This window comes from Mugil cephalus, chromosome 3, assembly GCF_022458985.1.
Source record: "Mugil cephalus isolate CIBA_MC_2020 chromosome 3, CIBA_Mcephalus_1.1, whole genome shotgun sequence".
In the NCBI taxonomy this organism is placed as follows: domain Eukaryota; kingdom Metazoa; phylum Chordata; class Actinopteri; order Mugiliformes; family Mugilidae; genus Mugil; species Mugil cephalus.
In genome coordinates, this window is record NC_061772.1 from 6,789,408 (window position 1) to 6,810,157 (window position 20,750).

The 20,750-nt window shown below is 39.3% G+C and overlaps 2 protein-coding genes and 1 long non-coding RNA gene across 6 annotated transcripts; 1 reads left to right on the forward strand and 2 right to left on the reverse strand.

Moving 5' to 3' along the window:
• Positions 1 to 783: 783 nt before the first annotated feature.
• LOC125005045 lies at positions 784 to 3,891 on the reverse strand. The gene is made up of 5 exons (XR_007112411.1): positions 3,738 to 3,891; positions 3,111 to 3,302; positions 2,884 to 2,994; positions 2,544 to 2,747; positions 784 to 2,278 (listed from the first exon to the last, which is right to left on the reverse strand). It is a non-coding gene; the product is annotated as an uncharacterized LOC125005045 (long non-coding RNA).
• Positions 3,892 to 3,977: 86 nt separating this feature from the next.
• nucb2a (nucleobindin 2a) lies at positions 3,978 to 11,775 on the forward strand. The gene is made up of 13 exons (XM_047579988.1): positions 3,978 to 4,134; positions 4,484 to 4,624; positions 5,657 to 5,764; positions 5,883 to 6,015; positions 6,148 to 6,251; positions 7,077 to 7,262; positions 7,495 to 7,585; positions 7,691 to 7,749; positions 7,828 to 7,920; positions 8,392 to 8,481; positions 8,582 to 8,752; positions 9,568 to 9,628; positions 9,710 to 11,775. Exons 1-13 carry the CDS (start codon positions 4,018 to 4,020, stop codon positions 9,946 to 9,948), a joined length of 1,593 nt encoding a protein of 530 aa, XP_047435944.1. The 5' UTR covers positions 3,978 to 4,017; the 3' UTR covers positions 9,949 to 11,775.
• Positions 11,776 to 11,924: 149 nt separating this feature from the next.
• caprin1a (cell cycle associated protein 1a) lies at positions 11,925 to 19,573 on the reverse strand. Of its 4 annotated transcripts, none has more exons than XM_047579985.1 (17): positions 19,406 to 19,573; positions 17,841 to 17,975; positions 17,468 to 17,530; positions 17,110 to 17,196; positions 16,493 to 16,734; positions 16,325 to 16,407; positions 15,789 to 15,944; positions 15,652 to 15,701; positions 15,453 to 15,536; positions 15,181 to 15,342; positions 14,607 to 14,715; positions 14,417 to 14,478; positions 13,982 to 14,113; positions 13,517 to 13,676; positions 12,848 to 13,036; positions 12,636 to 12,736; positions 11,925 to 12,546 (listed from the first exon to the last, which is right to left on the reverse strand). In XM_047579985.1, the coding sequence occupies exons 2-17, from the start codon at positions 17,973 to 17,975 to the stop codon at positions 12,457 to 12,459; spliced, it is 1,905 nt and encodes a 634-aa protein (XP_047435941.1). In that variant the 5' UTR covers positions 19,406 to 19,573; the 3' UTR covers positions 11,925 to 12,456. The 4 variants fall into 4 exon arrangements, with proteins under 4 accessions (XP_047435941.1, XP_047435942.1, XP_047435940.1 ...); XM_047579986.1 differs by having other exon boundaries at positions 13,982 to 14,086; positions 15,652 to 15,704; XM_047579984.1 differs by having other exon boundaries at positions 15,652 to 15,704.
• Between the last annotated feature and the right edge of the window lie 1,177 nt (positions 19,574 to 20,750).

Genomic DNA, 20,750 nt, shown 5'->3' on the forward strand with positions numbered 1-20,750 from the left:
ATAATTAAGATCAATTAACATAACATGAATCATAATTTCCGCAGCTAATTTTAATCAAGAACCAATTAGATCCTGTATCCTTCGGCATATTTAATTTGCATGCACCTCTATCCATCCATTCAGCATCAAGGACGGCATCGTGGACTCAACAGCAGCGCCATCTTCTGGAAAGTTTATATTTAAGCACGCAAATCTGTTTGAATGATGTTCACTACCCACATCTCTTGAAGCACTACTTGCGCACACAGTGATATTCATAAGCTTTTCAGTCTGTCTTGAGTTGAGCCTCGTGGTCCCAAATATTAGAGATCTGTGTCCAGTGGATTATTTATACACTTGTGAAACAAATGATAAAAATCATTTTCTATGTTGATTAGAAATGAACACATGGTATCAACATATAGGAGATGGAGAAAGCAGTAGTTTTTTGGGAATGGTTTTTGAATAAACAGGAAATTGGCAATGAAACCGAGAGAAAATCTGGAGAAATGGAAAGTCATCCAAAAAACAGTCAGTTTTCATCAGGCTGTGAGGTGATGAGTGCCTCGAGAGGAGCCTGAGCATCTGTGTAGCACAGCCACAGGGTTTTATGTAAGATCTCCCCATGAGGCCAGAGTGCAGGACTCGGGTGAGAGGTGGACTTGGACCAATTAATCACTGACTGCTGCTTCTTGAATGAACTAAAAGTTGATGTTCACCCTCTTTATTTTTAGAAGTTTAGGGTGTCAGTTGCAAACAATTCTTCTGAGTCATGACCTTGAAATTTGCTGCCACAGACAAAACTACACAAAGAAGTAGTTTATTTACTCTTGTACTGCACATTTTTGAGGCACTTGTAGAAACAATGTCCATTCTTATTTCATGTTATTTTATACACCACACCACTGCATTTACATATGTATAAAATGATCAATTTAAAAATTATGTTTAAATGTTGCCATCTTGACCAGTTGCAGCATTTAGATGCCAATATGGTTGTGTAATGAAGTGTGTGATGCCTTCTGCATTTTGCACTTAATAAGTCTGTATCTACCTTCTTGAATGCAAGAAAAAAAATATTTTAAAATGTATTAACATCCTGCATTCTGTCAGTACAATAATCAAAATTACCACATTGTTCTATCTAGGTACTTAGATAAGAAAATAAATATGTTATTGATCAGAAAAAAAAGGACTGATCAAGAAATATAGGCTTTATTTACACTGCATTAGGTGCTAACCCTACATTTGTACACAGTGTCTGTACTTTCTACTCCTTACATTGGAAAAACAAGTTTGTTACTTTTTTAACCCCCAATGGATGACATGACATAAGAGACGTGACATGATCGGACATGACTAGGCATCGGACTAGAGAGGAAAAGTCAAAGAAGAAGATGGAAAGTCAAAAGAATAAAGGGGACAATTAATCACAGTCATAAATACCTAAAGCATCATCCAACGGATTGGCCCGATGGTGTGACATGTCAGCATATCCAAAACCCAAACATATGTTCTCATATTTCTTTTCATTTCTTTGGCCATTTTCAGGCAACAAAAATCATTCAAAACAACAACACGTGCAGGTTATGGAAACTATAGACATGTTTCTTTTACAGAAGTTGCAGAAGTTTTCTGTAATTGCAGCATGTTCAGTTTGGCAATGTGGTGCAGTCTTAGTTTGTGGAACACGGAAACATCAGCAAACAAAGTGACATCAGCACATTGTCATGGTTGTCATTTCCACATGTTTCCTGAATGTGGCCACGTAGACTAAACACATCCTTAGCACCAACATCAGCCCGTACAAACTGACTGATGGAGGACAGCTTGACAGCTTGTCGGGACAAAGACTGGTGAATGTAACATTCATCTGATCTGAACACCCTCACTGTTCCCTCAGATGGAACCATTAGCCCCCCTATGTTTTTTAGTTTGAGTAAGTGGTAGCTCTGATCAAATGATGCAGGTACAGCATCAGTCACCAAGTTACCACGGCACACATCACACAATAGCTTCTTTAAAATTTGCCGAAACACAAACCCTGAGATGTAGACTAGGGCCCTGTCAACAAGGCCACCAAAGCGGGTTGGCAGACAACTGTGGTCACGCTCAATTGCAGAAATGTTTGTGAAAGGGGATGGAAGCTCTTCGGTTTCTTCTGCTGTGGGGGAAGATGACATTTCAAGAGCAGACAGGAAGACAGTCGCATCTTGTACCACCACATTTCCTGATGCGCTTCGAAGCACCCCACACCACACCATGGAACTGGCTGCTGAAGGCTTATTATTCCAGCATCCTGAGAAAGCATAAACACACAGGCACAACACTTTCACAGTTGTCCAGGAGGAAATATGTACTGAAATAAGTATTCTATGAAATTAAAACAGTTCTAAATCAGGCATTGAACCTGAGCACTTTAAGCCATGGTTACCTTATTTTTAAATTTCCCCAATGGGGATCAATAAAGTACTATCTTATCTTATTGGCAAAAACAGTACAAAGGCACAAAAGTATAATTCCACTAAGTTTAGATTTTCAACAAATTTGCATTTTAATTTTACCTGAGTATGAATCAAGCTTGTCTTTCAGGTCTTCATTTATGAGTGTCTTCCCTCTAAGATGCTCTAGTAAACTGTGCACTGTGTTCTTTGCCCTCCTTTCTCTAGCCACTGCATTCCTTTTGTTTTTCTCCAGACTCTCCACCCCAGCCAAGGCATCAATGAGTCTGGTCCTCACATCATCACATGATGAAGGTAGGAGTGGTCCTAGTAGAAAGAAATGACAGTCAAAGAAAATATGTCTGAAAAGAGTGCTAGAGTTGGATGTAGCAGGGATGACAAGAGATTTGAACATGACAAGTGAAATGAGCTGTTTGGGGCATGTCCAGTGTTTGGTACTCACAACATTAGACACAGGCAGGGGCTCATCAGTGTCTTGGACAAGCTGTGAACAGTCCACTGACAGACTCTCTTGAGCTTTCTTTGAACTCTCACTTGTCCTGGGCTAAATAGGCTAAAGTGAAAGATAAAATAGTGTGTTACAAAGTACATAAGCGATTCCTTCACACTCTAAAAAAAGTTGCATAGGTTGGCATTCATTTGTCTTACAACCTATAGAGACATACATACCCTTTGGAGGTGAGCTGGGAAACTGAATACAGAAGGATTAGCTCCATCTCTGATCCTCACTGTCTGACCTGTTCTGTCAAGTCCTCAGGCTTGAAATGATCACTGTAGAGTGCGGAAGACCACCTGGCAGAAACCCCTTCCATCCGGACAGCGACTTCCCACTCTCTCCTCTTAACAGTATCTTTTGGAAACCTGTACAGTTTGACAAAAGTTAACCAAGCACATAACAACAACAACAATCTAACGAAAATATTGGAGACAATTTAATAAAACAGAATGACAACTTCATTGTTTGAAGGTAGGTTTGGCAAAAATAATTCACGGATTAATTCATTCATGTTCTGAATAAGGAGTAACGTTGGTAACATTATCATAAGATTGTTATTACTCCTGTTTTCTTTCCGACTATGGATATGTTAACTGAGATTATTACCTGTATATGTTTTGATTAATAGATATAATACAGTGTGCAAAATAAAGAAAAATACTATTAAACAAATGAAATGAATGAATTTTGCATTGCATTTTAAACAACAAAGCAAATTACGCTCTAAAAACGATGTTATCATGACGAAAATCATTCACATTATTGGTCAAATACCATCAAAGGTAATTGTTGAGTCTTACCTGTGAAAGGTAATTCCGTGAATATTAGTTTGGACACCGAAACGATGCGAACACTTCCATGGTATACTCCCCTAGATATGAATATTCAACTCTCCGATTGATTTCTTGACCAATATTGCAGTGACAGACCTTCGCTCTTTGATCGGAAACAAGAAGGAACCGCCCACCTGCTCCATCGTCATCTCGCCACGTACGAGTCAGTGCAACGAAACTTGCTCGTCCGTGTGACAGACAGCTGAGCTGACCAATCAGCTGGACGCTAGCAAGCACACAACCTAACATGCTGACTAGCAAGCTAGCTCTCGGCTCATCTCAACATCTCGTCTCCAGCTCAGTCAGAAGCAGCGAGAGGAAGCGGAGGACAGCAGAGCAGATGAGGTCCATGATTTATACTAAAGTGAGGATACAACTGACATCTCTATGGGGCTCTTCAGTGAAGCTTTTTACATGATGTTTGGTGCCGGTAACAAGTTATGGATGCCGCTCATCATAATGCTAAGTGACGACGTGACTTTATGGTGCTTGACACTTCTTAGAGCTACAGCTAACCGCTTCCTCTGGCTGTTATTATTAGCTAGCAAGTATCATTCTGTCAATGGGGGCTGTTTGAATAAGACCAAATGAGGAAGCTGGACGCACAATGAGGCTTTTTCACGCCCTGACACGTTGCCTTCGCATAATTTAAATTGTTAACAAAAGTTTGACTAATATAACACTGTTGTAATTATAATAATAACAATTTCCAGATGAGTTGGAGCCGGGCCTTCCTTACCTGCTGGGTTCTGCTCCTGGTCCAGCCGCTGTGTTTAGATGCGGTCCCCATCAGTATAGACAAAACAAAAGTCAAAGAGCCGGAGAAGGCTCCGGAAGAGCCTCCAGCGAATGTGGTAAGAGGACACAAGATAAAATAAGAAGTATATTTTGGACATTGCAGTTTCTCATATATGGTAATTTGTACACTCACTTGACGCATCATGAGGTCCACATTTGTTCTAATTTGATAGTACTACTGAGAAAGCATATGAGAATTTATGTGGACTTTTAATGGTCATTTCCAGTTTTGTGTCTGTACAGTAAATGGTAATTTATTGTCCAGAAAGTCATCAACCTACATTACTAGCTGCAACCCTGATGTTACACAGTTGTGTTACTGTTATTAGCTGGTTTATAGGCAGCAAACAAGTGAGTATATGGTACGTGTCAGACTAATTTAAATAGAAGACAGCTAGCCAGGTTTCTTATTGCACTATAATTAGAATATGTTACTTAGACACTTGGCTCTAAGCTGTCCATTTCATTGTCAGCACAGCAGTTCCAAATTAGCTTTTTGAGGGCCAGAGACACCCACCTTCTACCTCAGGATTGTCCATATTAAATATATATTGACGTATTAGCTCAAGAGGTAACAGAAATACCATGTACATCCTGTCCTGAGGTGTGAGGAGTGTATGGAATATGATTTATTTGTTTTTATTTTTTTTATTTTTTTATGTTATTTTATGTTTATTTCACGTTGTTTTCTGTGAAAGCGCACTACATTTAAGCATTTCTGGGCCAGAGAAAACATTGCTTTTTATGGGATAATAAGTAAGTGGTCTTACAGAACAGCTGGTGTAAATTGTAATTTTCAGAAGGCACTGACAGTTTAGTTTATAGATGACAAAACCTGTTGTTTCTGCATCCAACATCTGTTATACTGATCATCAGCAGATATGTATTGTTATATACATACCTATATCTCACAGGAGAAATATATTCCTTCATTGACTTATACATTTCTTGGTACATCAGTCTCTCATAAACACAATGATGTGTTATTATGCAAAGTAACATTAAACAAATGCTGATCAATGCAGGATGTTATCTGAAATATGTTAAATGTTGGTTCTACGTGACATTTTATTTGTTACATTTTATAGGACACTGGACTCCACTATGACCGCTACCTCAGAGAAGTAATCGATTTTCTAGAGAAAGATCAGCATTTCAGAGAAAAGCTCCACAACACAGACATGGAAGACATTAAGGTATCTGCTTTTTATCTTGCACAAAACAAAGGCAAAAAAACTAGATGTGTTATGCTTTAACAGAATGCTTCTTGTCAAGTGTTAACTAATGCTAGAAATATATTTGCTTAAAATATAGCAAGGTAAGCTGGCCAAAGAGTTGGACTTTGTCAGCCATCATGTCAGAACAAAACTAGACGAGTTGAAAAGGCAGGAGGTCAGCCGACTGCGGACGCTGATTAAGGCCAAGCAGGATCTTGAAGGAGGGAATGGTATGATGTGCAACAACATTAATCTTCCCTTTAAATGATAAATGCTACATCTTGAATTGTACATTACAAAATGAAAAAAGCTGTGTTGTATATTAGTATGTTTTGTGTAAATGTCAACAACCCTCTGAACAGACATTGCAGTAGACCACCAGGCTCTGCTCAAACAGTTTGAGTACGTGAACCACATGAACCCGCACACATTTGAAGTGGATGACCTGGATCGCCTCATCAAATCGGTAAATCTCATTGTTAATTTATACTTCACCGTGGGAGGTGTTGTGTCTTGGCTCAGGTGGAGCGCTGCTGTAGGGAGACTCGGGCTGTGGATCGCTATAGAGTTCCTGAATCAATTTGACTCGTTCGTTTCAATATCACTTCATTTAGAGATATTTCAGTTTTGAAACAATTTATCTAGTTATGAAAGATTTTGATTTTAGTCAGTCAGTCAATATATTGGTATATTGAAACCCATAATGTATATTTGCCTCTAGTTGGCACATCTTGCGTATGGCTTTGCTTTTGCTTCCACACATCAGGTTTCAGACCTGATGTTGTTCTCTAAGCTGTAGCTTCTGTCATGTTTCTGGATCCTCCTCACATGTGTGCTGTACGTTCTTGCAGAATTTGTTGTGCTAAACCAGTCTTGAGAGACCGCAGTGATATTTCTAATGACAGGAAGGGGGGAATGTAATATATTTTTAAAAAATCAATCCAGCAATTTTATGATCTTTTAAATTAAGATGGATTTCAATGGGAAAACTATTTTTTTAACCTTCCCCCTAAGAAATACTTCAAAACGGCAGTGCACATACCATTTGTTGTTTTGTCTACAAACAAGATGATGTTGTGATATATGTAGTTGATAACAATGAACATCTTGGCTTCATTCATTTTGGTCACTGTCCAGCAGTAAATTCATTTTGCATTCAGAAGCTTTGGTAAATGGTAGGATACTACAGTATAGATCTCTGGTTTCAAGATGGGCTTCCAACAATAACATTAAACAATGTACATTAAATGTTAATTTGTTCAGCATTTAAATGTTTTTCACCTGCACCCAGGCAACTAAAGACCTGGAGAACTATGACAAGGAGAGACATGAGGAGTTCAAGAAGTATGAAATGATGAAAGAGCATGACAGACGGGAACACCTGAAAACACTGGATGAGCAGGAAAGACAGAAAGAAGAGGAGCACTATGAAGAGATGAGAAAGAAGCATGCGGACCATCCTAAAGTCAACCACCCGGTAAGTGATTCAGGCACATAGACATCATGACATGAAGGGAACATGTTTTGTGACAGCCAGTAAAAACAAACATTTTCTAACCCTATTACCCTATTTTTTTTGCAACATCTGTGCCGTATTTATTTTTTTAAATAGATTTTAAGAATTTAGGTAAATAAAACATGGTGCTAAAAGGGGAGATTTGGGTTGTTTCGATGTGTAATTCAAGCGCGATTGTGGTTTCATGCGGCAGGGTAGCCAGAATCAGCTGAAGGAGGTGTGGGAGGAAGCTGATGGTTTAGACCCTGAGGATTTTGACCCGAAGACCTTCTTCAACCTGCATGGTAAGACCTTTACCAACCAGCATATGTTAAAGCGTAATACGCTTTCAAATGTAAGAGAAAGTGGTCTGTATGTTTACCACTGACTTTTTTTGTCTTTCAAATCAGATACCAATGGAGATGGCTTCTTTGATGAGCAGGAGCTGGAGGCGTTGTTCACCAAAGAGGTAAAGCCCTGACACCTGAACATTTGTAATGTTGTGGTGAATGATCTGTGCACCGACTGTTGGTTTTTGTGGTTTCAGCTGGAAAAAATTTATGACCCCACTAACGAAGAAGACGATATGGTGGAGATGGAGGAGGAGAGGCTACGTATGAGGGAGCATGTAATGAATGAGGTACAGTGGTTTGCTCTCTGGATCCTATTTGGTTGCAGACAACAAAGTTGGTTCCTGATTAGCTTCAGCTAATAATTGTACACAACATATTGGAAAACAAACTGTGTGCAGTATGTTACACACAATATACTTTGTATTATGTTATGTTTATTGTTTTAATAATGAATAAAAATGCTGTAAATGAAAATAGGAAAACATATTTAGTTCGTTTTAATTTTATTTATTTAGTTTATTGTATTTTATATTTACTGCTTTTTCAAAGTTAACGACTTCTATGTAAACAGCAGTGGCACTAATGCAAAACTAAAGTCATTATCGTGCATTTGCATAACTGCAGAAACAGAAAATGAATAAGACAAATGGCTCACTTTGTTTAATATAGCCCTCCATGTCTTATCTATTGCCTTGACACTTCCAGTGAAGAATAAAATGTTAAATGTGTGCTAAAAGCTGCTTTTGTCTGTCTTGCAGGTGGATTCTAACAAAGATCGTCTGGTCTCTTTAGACGAGTTCCTGGTAGCCACAAAGAAAAAAGAATTCTTGGAGCCAGATAGCTGGGAGGTGAGAACGCTGACAGTAGTTAGAAGTGGTCTGAGAACTATTATGTTAAAAAAAGCAGGAGTGTGATAAGTGATGTTCCCTTTTCTGCATTGTTCCTCAGACCCTGGAGCAGAACCAGGCTTATACAGATGAGGAAATGAGAGAGTTTGAGGAGCATCTTGCTCAGCAAGAACAGGACCTCAACCTTAAGGCTGTTGACCTCCAGAAACAGAGGGACGAGCTGGAGAGGCAGCAACAGGAGCTGAACGCACAGAAAATAGAGCTGCAGCAGGTAAGGAGTGAACGCTGTAGAGCAAAGGTCACTAACGGACGGACCGCGATCTGGGTCCGGACCTACAGCCAAAACACAAGGTTATGATTTAAAACGGGACTCTTTCATCATTAGAACTGGCCCAGATATCGGTAGTGGTTAAACAGATGAGGAAACACAGACCAGTTGCGTGACAGTTAAGCCATCCCACATGATATCCAGGTGGTAACTATTGTGAGTCTTTAGTGCAGACAGACACAGTTAGAGGCAAGTTACACATGAAAAGATGGTAGACAGAAAAAGATGACGATACATGTAGAGAAAACAAAGGAAGAGAAACAGACGACTGAGACGGAGAAAGGGAGAGAAACGGACATGAACTGTTCAAGAAGTCTTAAGATATATTATGTGAGACCGTTATGTCAAGACGTGAAACAGAAAAGGAGAAATTCAATTTATTTTTGTTAAGTGAAGCAAATTTTTATTTGATTTATTTTCTCTTATTTTGAATGTTACATGACAATAAATATTGTCGAAACGTTTTCAAATCGTACTGAACTCATTTGATGTGACAAGTATTTATTACATTCAGACATTGATACAACCAATAGGCTAATTGAATAGATTTCACTCTAAATAGCTGAAAAATATGATCTTTCAGACCTTTGCTTTAAGAAATTGTGTCTAACTGGACCTCGTTAATATTTACTTGGATCTGAACAGGGGTTTGAATCTCAGCGTCTCAACGTTCAAGACTTAACTGAAAAAAAAAAAAAAACACTTTTATGAATTCAGCTAATGTTGTTTTTAAGCTATATCAATTTCCATCATTACAGGCAGTGGAACATATGGAACGACTAAAGTCACAGAAAGTAGACCCCCCTCCAGAGGTTCACGGTAAGTGCTCATTTTCCTATTTTGTACGTGTCGATTATACAGGCTGAAAACTGACAATTTAAAACTGGTTCTTTGTTACAGTTGAAGGGAATGCTGTCCCTGAGGCACATGAAGTTGACAACCAGTTACATGCTCAACAAGATCCCCAAGTACAAGGGCATCAAGCTGCACCCCAAGTCCCAGAAGTCCCACAAGATACAGCTCAGGATCACAATGAACATCACAATCAGAACTTGGCACAACAAGGCGTGCCCCAGACACACCAAGATCTACCACCAGGCCATCACCAAGCTGCACAAGACCAGCATAGCCTGCCATAAACGTGATGACAGAACTTCACAACCAGACAGCTGCAGAACCTCCACTGCACGTAGAGGAGCCGTCCCACCTGAATATAAGACCTCTTTAACCAGCATGACCCACATTAGAGGTTTGAAGTACACAGATGTAATAAGTGTAACCTTTGAATTACAATACGAAATAACAATATGACCCTCTGTGGATGTGTGTCATAGGTACATTTTCAAAGAATTGTGTTTGATTTTTTAATACAATCAAACAGTAATATAGTTTTGGTTAAGCTGTTTACCCTTTCAAAGCACAGAACCTGAAAATGTGCCATGTTGGTAGCTCCACCGCCTGAAAGAGCCTGTTGGATTTGTATAGTGCAGCTGTTTGGAAGCATAAGGAGATTTTTATTTTAGCTTTAACATTTTGTTTCTTTGACATGGTTGTTGAGATGCCCCCCTCTAAAAGAAAATGTGTCTGTGACCTGTGGTGGATCGTGTTTCATATGACTGTTTCAAACACTTAAGAAATTGAGTGAAAGAGACATTTTTAAGATTTTTTATGACAGAAATAGCAAAGGCTGCACTCGATGTAACATACAGAATATCCATTTCCTTCTCAGACGAGTTCACTGAAAAAGGGAAAGACGTAAGGTAAAGCTCATCCACAAACTATGGCAGGCCTTTATAGGAAACGTTCATCTCCACCTTCCACTGTGACCCCATGTTATAACTATAACTAGAGATACCATCATGAAGCCGGTCACACAGTCAAAATCTTTGTGAAGAAATCATTTTTTCTACTTTCTTAATGGTCATCGCTGTAAATTGTTAACCTACCATGAAGCATCGCGTTCCATATTTACAGATTTTTCAAATGTTCTTAATTGTAAAACTGAAAATATGTGCTCTGCCTAAAAACACATTGTGTATTATGCTGGTCGTTTTGGGGCCAAGCTGCAAGTGCTCTCTGCTGGCTTTAATGTTACAATAAAGGTGCTAGGTTGGAAATATAATGTCAAATTCCTCGAAACAACAGATTTACTCATAATCAAAGACCTGCAGACTCTTCAATGGAAACGATCTTCAAACACCCTGCTCTCCACACAGAGGGTTGAACCTCTGAAACTGTTTGCATTGTCACACAGTATAGTTGGCAATTGTATGTTGGTTTTGTCATACACAGATGTGTATGTGCTGTGTTTGTTTATGAGTTGATTGCAAGTGATCATTTTTGGTTTAACTGAAGTTAATTTTCAGTTAAACTGTACACTTGTTTCATATTTTTTCATCACAAACATCAGATTACTTATTTGAAACAACTGCAGGATTTGTTAAATGTTTTCTTGATTGAAGTTTGCTTATGAAAGTAGTTCGTTTAAAAAAAAAAAGTAAGAATCTGTCCTAGTGTAATATTTTCAAACTGTTTGAATTTGGTTTCTTTACGTTAAGTTCACATTTTATTTGCCGCTGGATGTATTATTTGATCCCAAATAGAAAATCTTGGCTTCTTTCTCCCACACATTGTTGGTTTGGTTTATTACTGTGCTGTTGGGGTTTATAGAATATTATCGCCATGGTACTCAGGTGTTATTGATTTAATGGCACCTTTTGCTGAAGACGACTTTCTTTGAGTAGACTCATCGCTGCCTTACTGTGGTTTTATTTTATACAAAATTTAGACATGGAATAATTTTTATTTTATTTTTTTGTGGTGTGCCATGTGTTCCTCTGAAACAAGACTGCATTATTCTTTGCACAAAATGTACAGGTGGTGTTTTTGGTCGCTTGCTGCTGGATACAAGAGTCATTTGACAACTGTACATCTCAGTTCAACATAATAAAACGGTTTATCTTTCAGTTTGTCTGATTTGATCACTTGATGAATCAATTCATAATGCACGACCTAAACAGTGTAACATAGTTACACATTATCAGTTGAAAAACGTCTTTGTAAGCAAACCAATATAATGTGTGAAAGCGAACAAAATCAAAAAAGCAGGAAGTAGTATCATTAACAAGGTAATAGGACACAACTTTATTGAAACAGTCTCAACCAATAACATCAGTGTACAAAGAGTTGATGGCGCAGGAGGTGACAATGGGTTAAAGAAAAAAAACATTAAATGCATTAAACTTAATGACAATGATAAGGTCTAAAGGAAACAGTGGCTGACAGCACAGGGCAGAAGAAAATTGTTCTCATGGATTCCGATCGACAGTGGCAGGGTATTTTTTGCATTTATTTTGTACAAAAAATAAATTAATGAAATCTTTCAAGTTTACAGGAATATCTATTTGTTGTTTAACATCACACAGACTTGCTGATAATCCTACATGTGGTGATGTTCAGCATTTTGTGTTAAAACATTAAGAGGATCTAGACAGACCAAAGCAGGCTGACTGATAAAGTAGGCCAGGAGTTAAAAAAATAAGATTACCAATGAGAAACAAAACATTGTTATAAAAGTGAACTGGGGCGGACACATTCAAAAATCCTGAATGTTCAACTTGGCGCAACATGATGGTCCGTAGGATCCTTTAGGACCTCAATGCTTGAGCATTACCTCCCCGAGACAAACCTCGAGGTCCTTGAGCAGCTCCCCGTTTGTAGCCTGGCTGATATCCCTCCTTGATAAAACCACAAGCATTTACAAAAATTACAAATTTTAAAATGCTGAACATGATCATACAGAGCTTTTTGGTGTAAAAGCTCTTACCCGCTGGTAGGTACTATTGGAATAGTCCCGAGATGTGTTGAACTGTTGACCGTAACTGCTGGGAGCATTTGAGAAAGGAGGGCGATAACCGTCATATCCCCCTGGTGAAAAAATGATATTGAAATTAAAAGCATGACTTAAACTGGCCATGTATTACTACAACACATCGTTGAGCACCATGATTACTTTAAATGTGTGAAACGCACGTGTACCTCTAAATCCATTGGAGGAGCCCCGATATCCATTCATCATGCCACGGCCATTCCTGGGTCCACCCCTGGGCACAGCCCTGCTGCTGTAAAAGGACTGGCCAGACTGCCCAAATCCAGCAACCGAAGAGGGATCTTCATGGCCTCCCGCCGAGGGCATGACCTGGTCCTGGGGTTGGTACCCACCGACAACTGGACGGTGAGGCGAAACATTTTTTACAAGTCAGTGAGGGACTGATAGACAGTCAGACATGCAGCTGAAAGATGCAGAGGAAGCGGCACCTTGGTGGTATTTTCAAACAGAGTGATGAAAGCAAAAAGAGTTGGCCCCTTCCATACACTTGCAATATTTTTATGTAATGCTTGTTTCACTCTGAACCATTTTGAGTGGGGATACACAATAGTGTTACCTAGGCAACTGGGGCCAGAAACATCCACAAGTGACCAACTGTCAGCTCTAGAGTGATGAAAGAAAAGCTTTACACAATATGTAGACGGGCTTAAAGAGGCGATGCTTCAGAGCCTCCAGAAATCGCAAACACCTTGTTTTGACTTTTTGTTCATACAGGATAAACTATAGCTTTAGGACTTTGGGAGTCCTTTGTAATGCACACAACCTTAAAACATGTATCATTTGTTCCAGCTCACGCTATCAGGTGCATCACTACTCACCTGACTGTAATCTTTCCTGTGGGATGTCAGGTTGGTCTACAGTACTCTCTGACTGGCTGCTGAAGCCCTGTCCATAGGCACCAGGGAACTGGCTGGGCTGCTTCAGAGCATCTGGTTGGCCATCAGTGGCTGGAGGTACTGGGGCATTCATATTAAATACCTGAAAGGGGAAAAGAAAAGTGTTCTGTGTTCCTGTTTCATATCAATATTGCAGTCACAATTTGTGTGGAAGGTCCGAGGGGAGTCCGGTGTATTGCAGTTCGGGAAATGTTAAATGATTGGCCATTTAGACGAAGCACCAATAATCGAACACTCTTTGCTCCTACTAATAAATCATGTTAACTGGTTTTAATTATATTTGATTCACTTTGCACGATTACTGCAGCAGACAGCTTCCAGAAGAACGTATTAAGTCCCAACAGGTTCATGTTACATAGTTACAATGGACTCAGATAGACAGCGTACCGCTTGCACTGACTGGAAAGGTGCTGCGTTGACATTGATGCCTCCAGTGTGGGTGGGTTTGGAGACAGGTGGGAAGGCAGAGGACAGGGAACATGGGGCGGGAGACTGTTCGGATGACAGAGACATTGAGGTCTGGGTGGGTAAGGAGGGATTTTGGAAGGCAAGGAAAAAAGGATTGTGAAGAGGTCAGTGGGAGATAGGATCTCGGACTTTTCACCCTTTAATTGTTTTATAATGTTCAAATGGATTAAGAAGCTCCATGTAATGCACATCATAGCAGGTGTGTTGTATTTAACGCAGAAAATGTGTCGAAAACCCTCTACAAAATACAACAGACATGTGTGCTACTCTTGTTACTCAATGGCTGCACCACTCTTTTAGGCAACTCCAAAGAACAGCCTCACCAGCCACTTCCTCGTGTCTCACTTTACTTACTTGTGAGGATTCCTGTGGTCCAGACACTGCAGTCGTTTGAGGAAGTCTGGACTCAGCATGAACTGTTTGAAAGAAAATGAAAAAGAAATTCTTCTTATTAAGATGATATGCCAACATCTACAAGCAGTGGCCAGACACAACTCAATATAATGTCTGTGAGTGACTCTGTTCAGAGTAAATTGGCACTCACTTGAAGGGCCCCCCATCTGCTGCATGTCAACAGTCTGCACAGGCTTCATTGGCTGCGCAGACACAATGGCTGGGTCTAGAGCCTGGCCGTCAAACTCCAACATGGAGTCCTATAAGAACCAAGCAAGAGTAAATGTATTATTATATTTTCCCTCTGGTCACATTCAGAATAATTGACCTAAGATTTTTTTAGTTTCATCCCTTTATTAACGTGGATTTTTTTTCCAGCAGCAACAGCGTGGCTTATAACGTCTTCACCTTGTGTGCATGTGCTGTGTGTATGTGCCACTGGGATAAAATATGTTCCTGAGACACGTACTGAAGCAGGAACTACCACAAAGTCAGTTCAGAGTACTTAAACCTGTGTTGATCTTTCCATGGACAATGTGTCAATACAACAGTGTCACAACAGTGCAGACGCAGTCACAAAAATGTATTGGTGTGCAGGTCTCTGGTCATGTTTGGCAAGTATGACTGAAGATTTCACCACATAAATCAAGTAGGCACATTGTGGTATTCATAATGTCAGTAACAGCCATGTGGAACTGGGTGCTACAGTATATGCTGGAGCCCACCTGCATGAAGTTGTATGTCCCTTGCATCTGGGCCATGAGGTCTTGCACTACCTGCTTCCTGACCACTGGGTCAGGGGCAGGAGAGGGAGTGACCTGGTTCACAGCAATGTTTGGCTCAGGGGCCAGCTGGAGAGGGGGCTGGTGCTGGAGGGAATTCACCATCTTTCAACACAGAAACACGTGACAGGAAAATTAGAGTACACTGAAATACAAGAGGCTGAGAAATGTTTACTTAGTATTAAGGACTGCAGGGAAATTGTAGTGGAGAATACCTGGGCCTCCACAGTCCACTCCTCCACTTGGTCTTTTTCTGTGCTGCTGTATGTAGTTTCTGGAATGAACTGTCTGTTTACGAACTGCAACACAACAAGACAACATACTAAAAATGTGATGCTACAAGAAAAGAAAACGGACCATCTGTGTTATTTGTTATGGGGCATAAACCATAGGCAGTACTTTCAGAGTGCTCACCTCTGTGGTCTCCACTTTAATTGGCTCTGTGAATTTTTCATTAGATAATCCTTCTGGAGAGGAAGAAGCAAAGTGAAGACAGTGTTCTCTATGGGTCAAATATACAATCTCACACATGCGGGTAAATGTTTAGTTACCAGGTTCTGATGGCTGTTCCTCTGGATTAGACTCGGCCACCACAGTCTGCTCCTCCTGCTCCTCTTCCTCCTGACATGTTCCATTCTGATGAGGTTGTGCTCTGTCAAAGTAACCGCTCATCAGCACTTTGTCCAGAGTGTCCTTCAGTGACTTGTCTGGAAGAAGGGAGTCACAAAATAAAACAACGGTATTATGATACACTTCAGAGTAGTGTGCAAATGTTTTTTTCATTGGCAATATCAGGCATTTAATCTGCCCTGATTTTTACTGTAACTGCTGCCATGGCCCCACAGAGCGTTGCTGAAATAAAGCAATGGAGACAACCCAAATCCACATAAAAGCTGTGCCATATTTTCTAGGATGCCTGGAAAAACCTACTTGCCACAATGCACTTCCAGTGCACTCACTTAAGAATATTAGTGTTTTAAGCATTGAAATGCTTCAAACTTGTACATCATACTATGTATGAAATATATTAGATATGAATCATAAATCAAATGTGTTGGTGTGGTCGACAATCTAGAGCCATACTTACACGTAGTACCTGCCACAGCCTTCTCTCTGCCCTCGAGCAGGTCCCACAAGTGTAGTGATGCCTCTTCATACTGGTCAGTCAACCTGTGAATGTGATAAGTGATGAGAAAAATCTATCTGTTGAACACACAAATATTTATGCCACTGAGAATCACGGGCATCATAATACCTGACATCATAGTTCCTATCAGGTCCCACCAATTTGTAAAACTCATCGAGGGATGTGAGGTCGGCGTCCGTGAGCAAAGGGGAGCCGGTGGCATCAGATCGTTTAAGGTCCTGTCTGACACTGTCATCTCCCAACTGGTCCAGTAAATGTTGAAGTTCCAAAACCATCTTCAGCCGGCGCTGTTCCATCTCCTCCCGCTGCAACTGTTCCCGTCTAGCAGACTTCTTCACTGCCTTTTGAATCTGACAACACACATTGCAATGAGGTTCACAAGTTTTCCTAAACCAAACGCAGACCCATAAGGAATCACTGGGTATAAACTGCACTTTTTAGTTTACAATCTCAATGAACAGGTTGCCAATGATCACCAACCATCACCAGTTAATTCAAGGAATTGTGGAGTATGTTATTATTAAGTACTGATATTCCAAGAAAGATTTCAATACAGACTTTTAAAAATGATTAAGTGCAGATGATGAACAGCATGTCATAGTGTTGCAAACCTGGAACTAAATCTTAATGGGTTTTTTTTAAATAATAATAATAACCACATTGACAAAAGCTTTAAAATGAATGTCTGATCAGCAATTTACAAGGAGTAATAACTGAAGACTCACTTCTTGACCCAATGCCAGGAAGTTTTTCTGCAGCTCTCGAGCAAACTCAAGATTGTTGGTGATCTCTTGATATTTCGTCAAAGCCTCCTATTAGCACATTATGAAAAGACAGTTGAGGTTTGTGAACCATTCAAATAAAACGAAGACAAATTTGAACAGTACAGTCTGAGAAGAATATAACAATGATGGTAGTTTACTAACAGAAAAACAAAGATAAAATGGAAAAAAAAAAGATTTACAGATTAGCCTATATATGTATATATATTACAAAATATATTTAGATGAATTTAGATATTATAATTTATATATGATTATTATTTTATTTATTATAAAAAAGAAAGCATTGGACAAATCTTACCAGCTGGTCCTGATTCAACCTTTCTCCTTTATTCTTCTTAGCCTGATAGTCATCCAGTTTCGACTGTTTGGTGAAAAATGTGAAATGTGAGATTTAAATTGTAATAAAACAAACGAACAAGATAAGATCCATATTATTCAGATCAAAGTTGGGATAACAAATCAGCAAGACCTTGCATATTAACCAAGACAGAGAAGTGGCTGCCCCTGTGTATTATGTGGATTAATTGGTGCAACGTGTTTTGTTGACAGAAATATAAATTTGATCGTATGCACATGATCTTACACATGCAATACGAATAACTCAAGATTTACTCAGGGTTAAACAGCAGTGATAAAACAACACATTCTTAATCTTACAGAACTATACATACTTTCTTCTTTTCCATGTTGCGGACCTTCTTGTCGATCACACCAAGAACCTGCTTCATTGCCTCAGACTGACTTCCATTTCCCAGGTCTGGAATGGCAGACTGGACAGCATTGTTGCCAACTGTTGCTGAAGGCATCTTTTGGGTGAGAAATTAAATACACAGATAAGAAAAAATTGCGATATTTGCCCATTTTAGGAAATATCTTCTGTCTTAGGAAAGGCAGACAGACTGGAATCAAAAACACATTTTGTGAGAATTGACATGGACTGCTCTATTTCAAACAAGGACAAATTCAGGTAATGTACTGCAGGAAATCTATATCAAATATACTTTACTATATATATATACATATATGTATATATACACATACCTGTACAGGACTACATCACTTTAGTGTCTATTTTACGTAGTGATTTTTTTAGGTTTGCTACGTTTTATTGCTACATATATATTACTTTACAGTCTATTTGTTGCCAAGATCACTTAACTTTTATGACCTGTGTTGAGATGTGAGTGGCTAGGTATACCGGTATTACTCTTGTGGGGAATTGTATTTACGCAGCCACATTGTGAGGATGGAAGCACGACAAGTGTGCACTCGTTTTTCCTTTCGACTTTGGTAAGCACCATCAAATTAAAATATCCAAGTTGGGTTTCTGTCTGGATCGGTGGACACCTGTAGATGAGCTAAGGACTGATATATATGGGTCTAATGCTGCGGTTATCGAGAATGTTATTTACCTTATGTTACGTTAATAGCCACATTTGTGTATCCACTGATGTTTTAACTTAACGTCTTACATTAACACAAAGAAACTTGACGCCGGTTCCAACCCACCAAGCTGAGCCAGCGAAAGTGATAACTCGCCGACGGATTGTACGAATCAAACAGTCTCTTATTCGGACCCATACATAAATAAAAACGATTACGGTTATCATGAGATACAAACTAAGTTGGCTGTTAAGTTATTAGCAAACGCAGCATGTACTGTTAGCGTCAAATAGATGCATGTTAGGCCCTGAATAAAAACTGCTAGAGGAAGTTAACGCAAATTAAAATGTCGGCCTTCTAGTCCAAGTTGAAATCCTTATCGTTAGCTCCTCTTGGAAACACCGGCTAACATCATTGGCAGATGCTAGCAAGAAGTAACTAACGCCAAGTCACGCATCGTTGAGGACTCCCTTGTCTGGCTTTGTTAGAAAGATGGTCATTTTATGATGTTAGCTAGCAACATAAACCAATTTAATAAGCGCAGTGCACTGTTCCCAGTCGTCCTCGTCCCATTGTGTTAGCCGATAGCGTGTTCGTGAACAATATGAGGCCAATGCACCGAGTTAACCAGGTGTCAGTTAAAACCAGCTTCTAAATCTGCCAAAACCCCGTTAGTGCAAGTTATTGTTCTAAACCGTCGGTCCACGACGTTAACTGTGAAAAACAAAGACCACCTCGGGTCGTCGCGACAACTCGTCTTGTGCAGTCGCCTCGAGTAAGCTGACTAAAGACGATTTATTGAACAAAATCATGTTTAATAATGATATATGATTGTGCCGCGCAAACATCCTACCTTTATACTCTTTGTCTTCAAAGAGATTTCCTTTGTCGTGTTTGACGTTAGCTGTGCAGCGTTGAGAGCGGTCCCTATCTTCTACTTTAAGTGGTGATTTTCTAGAAGGATGCTGTGTGTGCTCAGGCTCGGACCGGCCAATGGCTGACTATCTGCTAGTTGCTAGCTGAGCTAACAGTGGCGGCTACAAGGACCCTTATGCCGCCCTCCAAATTGCCTGACAGTAAAATGAACATTTAAAAAAGCCATAGGGTTGTGCTACCACAGAATTTTCTTTCAAGCACAGACTGTCTGTAACAAATCTGAAATATATCAAGATAATGATCAAAATATTGATATACCCTACGGATTTACTTTTTATTTATTTTTACTTAAAGAAAAATATATTTAAACTTAAACCCAAGAACAGAACAAAATACACAAGTAACCTTTGAACTGCTAAATGTAAACCTATTTCAAGCTATGAAAATGTCACAATCTTTAAATAAATACAGATGGCAGTTCCCAATATTGACGCAGGGTATACAGAGTAAAACTTTAAATTTAAAAGAAGCCTTTTTTTTCTCCTTTTACAGAATTCTGAGTAAACCACAAAGGTCGATGCACTCGAGGAAATGGGACAAATTGCGGGAACGTGATATATTTCTATTGACTGCGAAGAATGAACAGGAGATGGCGCACGTGTCCAGGATGTCGCACTCAAAGTGAGCTGAGGAACAATATTCAAATCCTATGGGTGATGTCTCAGATGGTCCTCAAAAAAGTGTGTTGTGTTATTAGTTTAGACATTTTGAGATGGTTTCTCTTTGTGATTTTGACGGGTTTCAGTTGGAACAAAAATAAAATGAATCGGAAACCATATCAGTTTGTGACAGTGATTTGAAAAAATTATAGAATTTATTAAGCAGCAGGCAAATATAGATTTGGAACAACAACAAACAAACGGTTGTGAAAATTCATTCCAGTACACCTACAGTAACCACAGCAGTGCTGATTCACTACTACAGTCTTAAGACCAATACCTGTAAGTGACATGCAATCACATCAAAACTTAATACATAAAATGTTACTTTTTTTTTTTTTTAGATTAAAACCAATATCCCACAGACTTTTGCATGTAGAATTTGAACCTATTATAACCAAAACTAGAAACATAATTTAAGTGATCAGAAAATAGTTTTGTGCTCTTAGGGTTAGGGTTACTGTAAAAATAACAGCAAATGACATCACGAATATTATTAAAAATCCAATATTTCAACTGTTCAATTTTCACACCTCCCCATGATTCATGCATCTGGCTTTATGTCCTGCGCTGAGTGTGTCTATAACTGCTGAGGTGGGTGCA

Coding starts and splice junctions, on each gene's coding strand:
- nucb2a (XM_047579988.1), top strand. CDS start 4,018: ATGCTGACTAGCAAGCTAGCTCTCGGCTCATCTCAACATCTCGTCTCC. Junction 5,765..5,882: donor CAGACATGGAAGACATTAAG/GTATCTGCTTTT, acceptor CTTAAAATATAG/CAAGGTAAGCTGGCCAAAGA. Junction 9,629..9,709: donor CCCCCCTCCAGAGGTTCACG/GTAAGTGCTCAT, acceptor TCTTTGTTACAG/TTGAAGGGAATGCTGTCCCT.
- caprin1a (XM_047579984.1), bottom strand. CDS start 17,975: ATGCCTTCAGCAACAGTTGGCAACAATGCTGTCCAGTCTGCCATTCCA. Junction 15,945..16,324: donor GGCTGTGGCAGGTACTACGT/GTAAGTATGGCT, acceptor CCCTTCTTCCAG/ACAAGTCACTGAAGGACACT. Junction 12,547..12,635: donor CCAATAGTACCTACCAGCGG/GTAAGAGCTTTT, acceptor GGTTTTATCAAG/GAGGGATATCAGCCAGGCTA.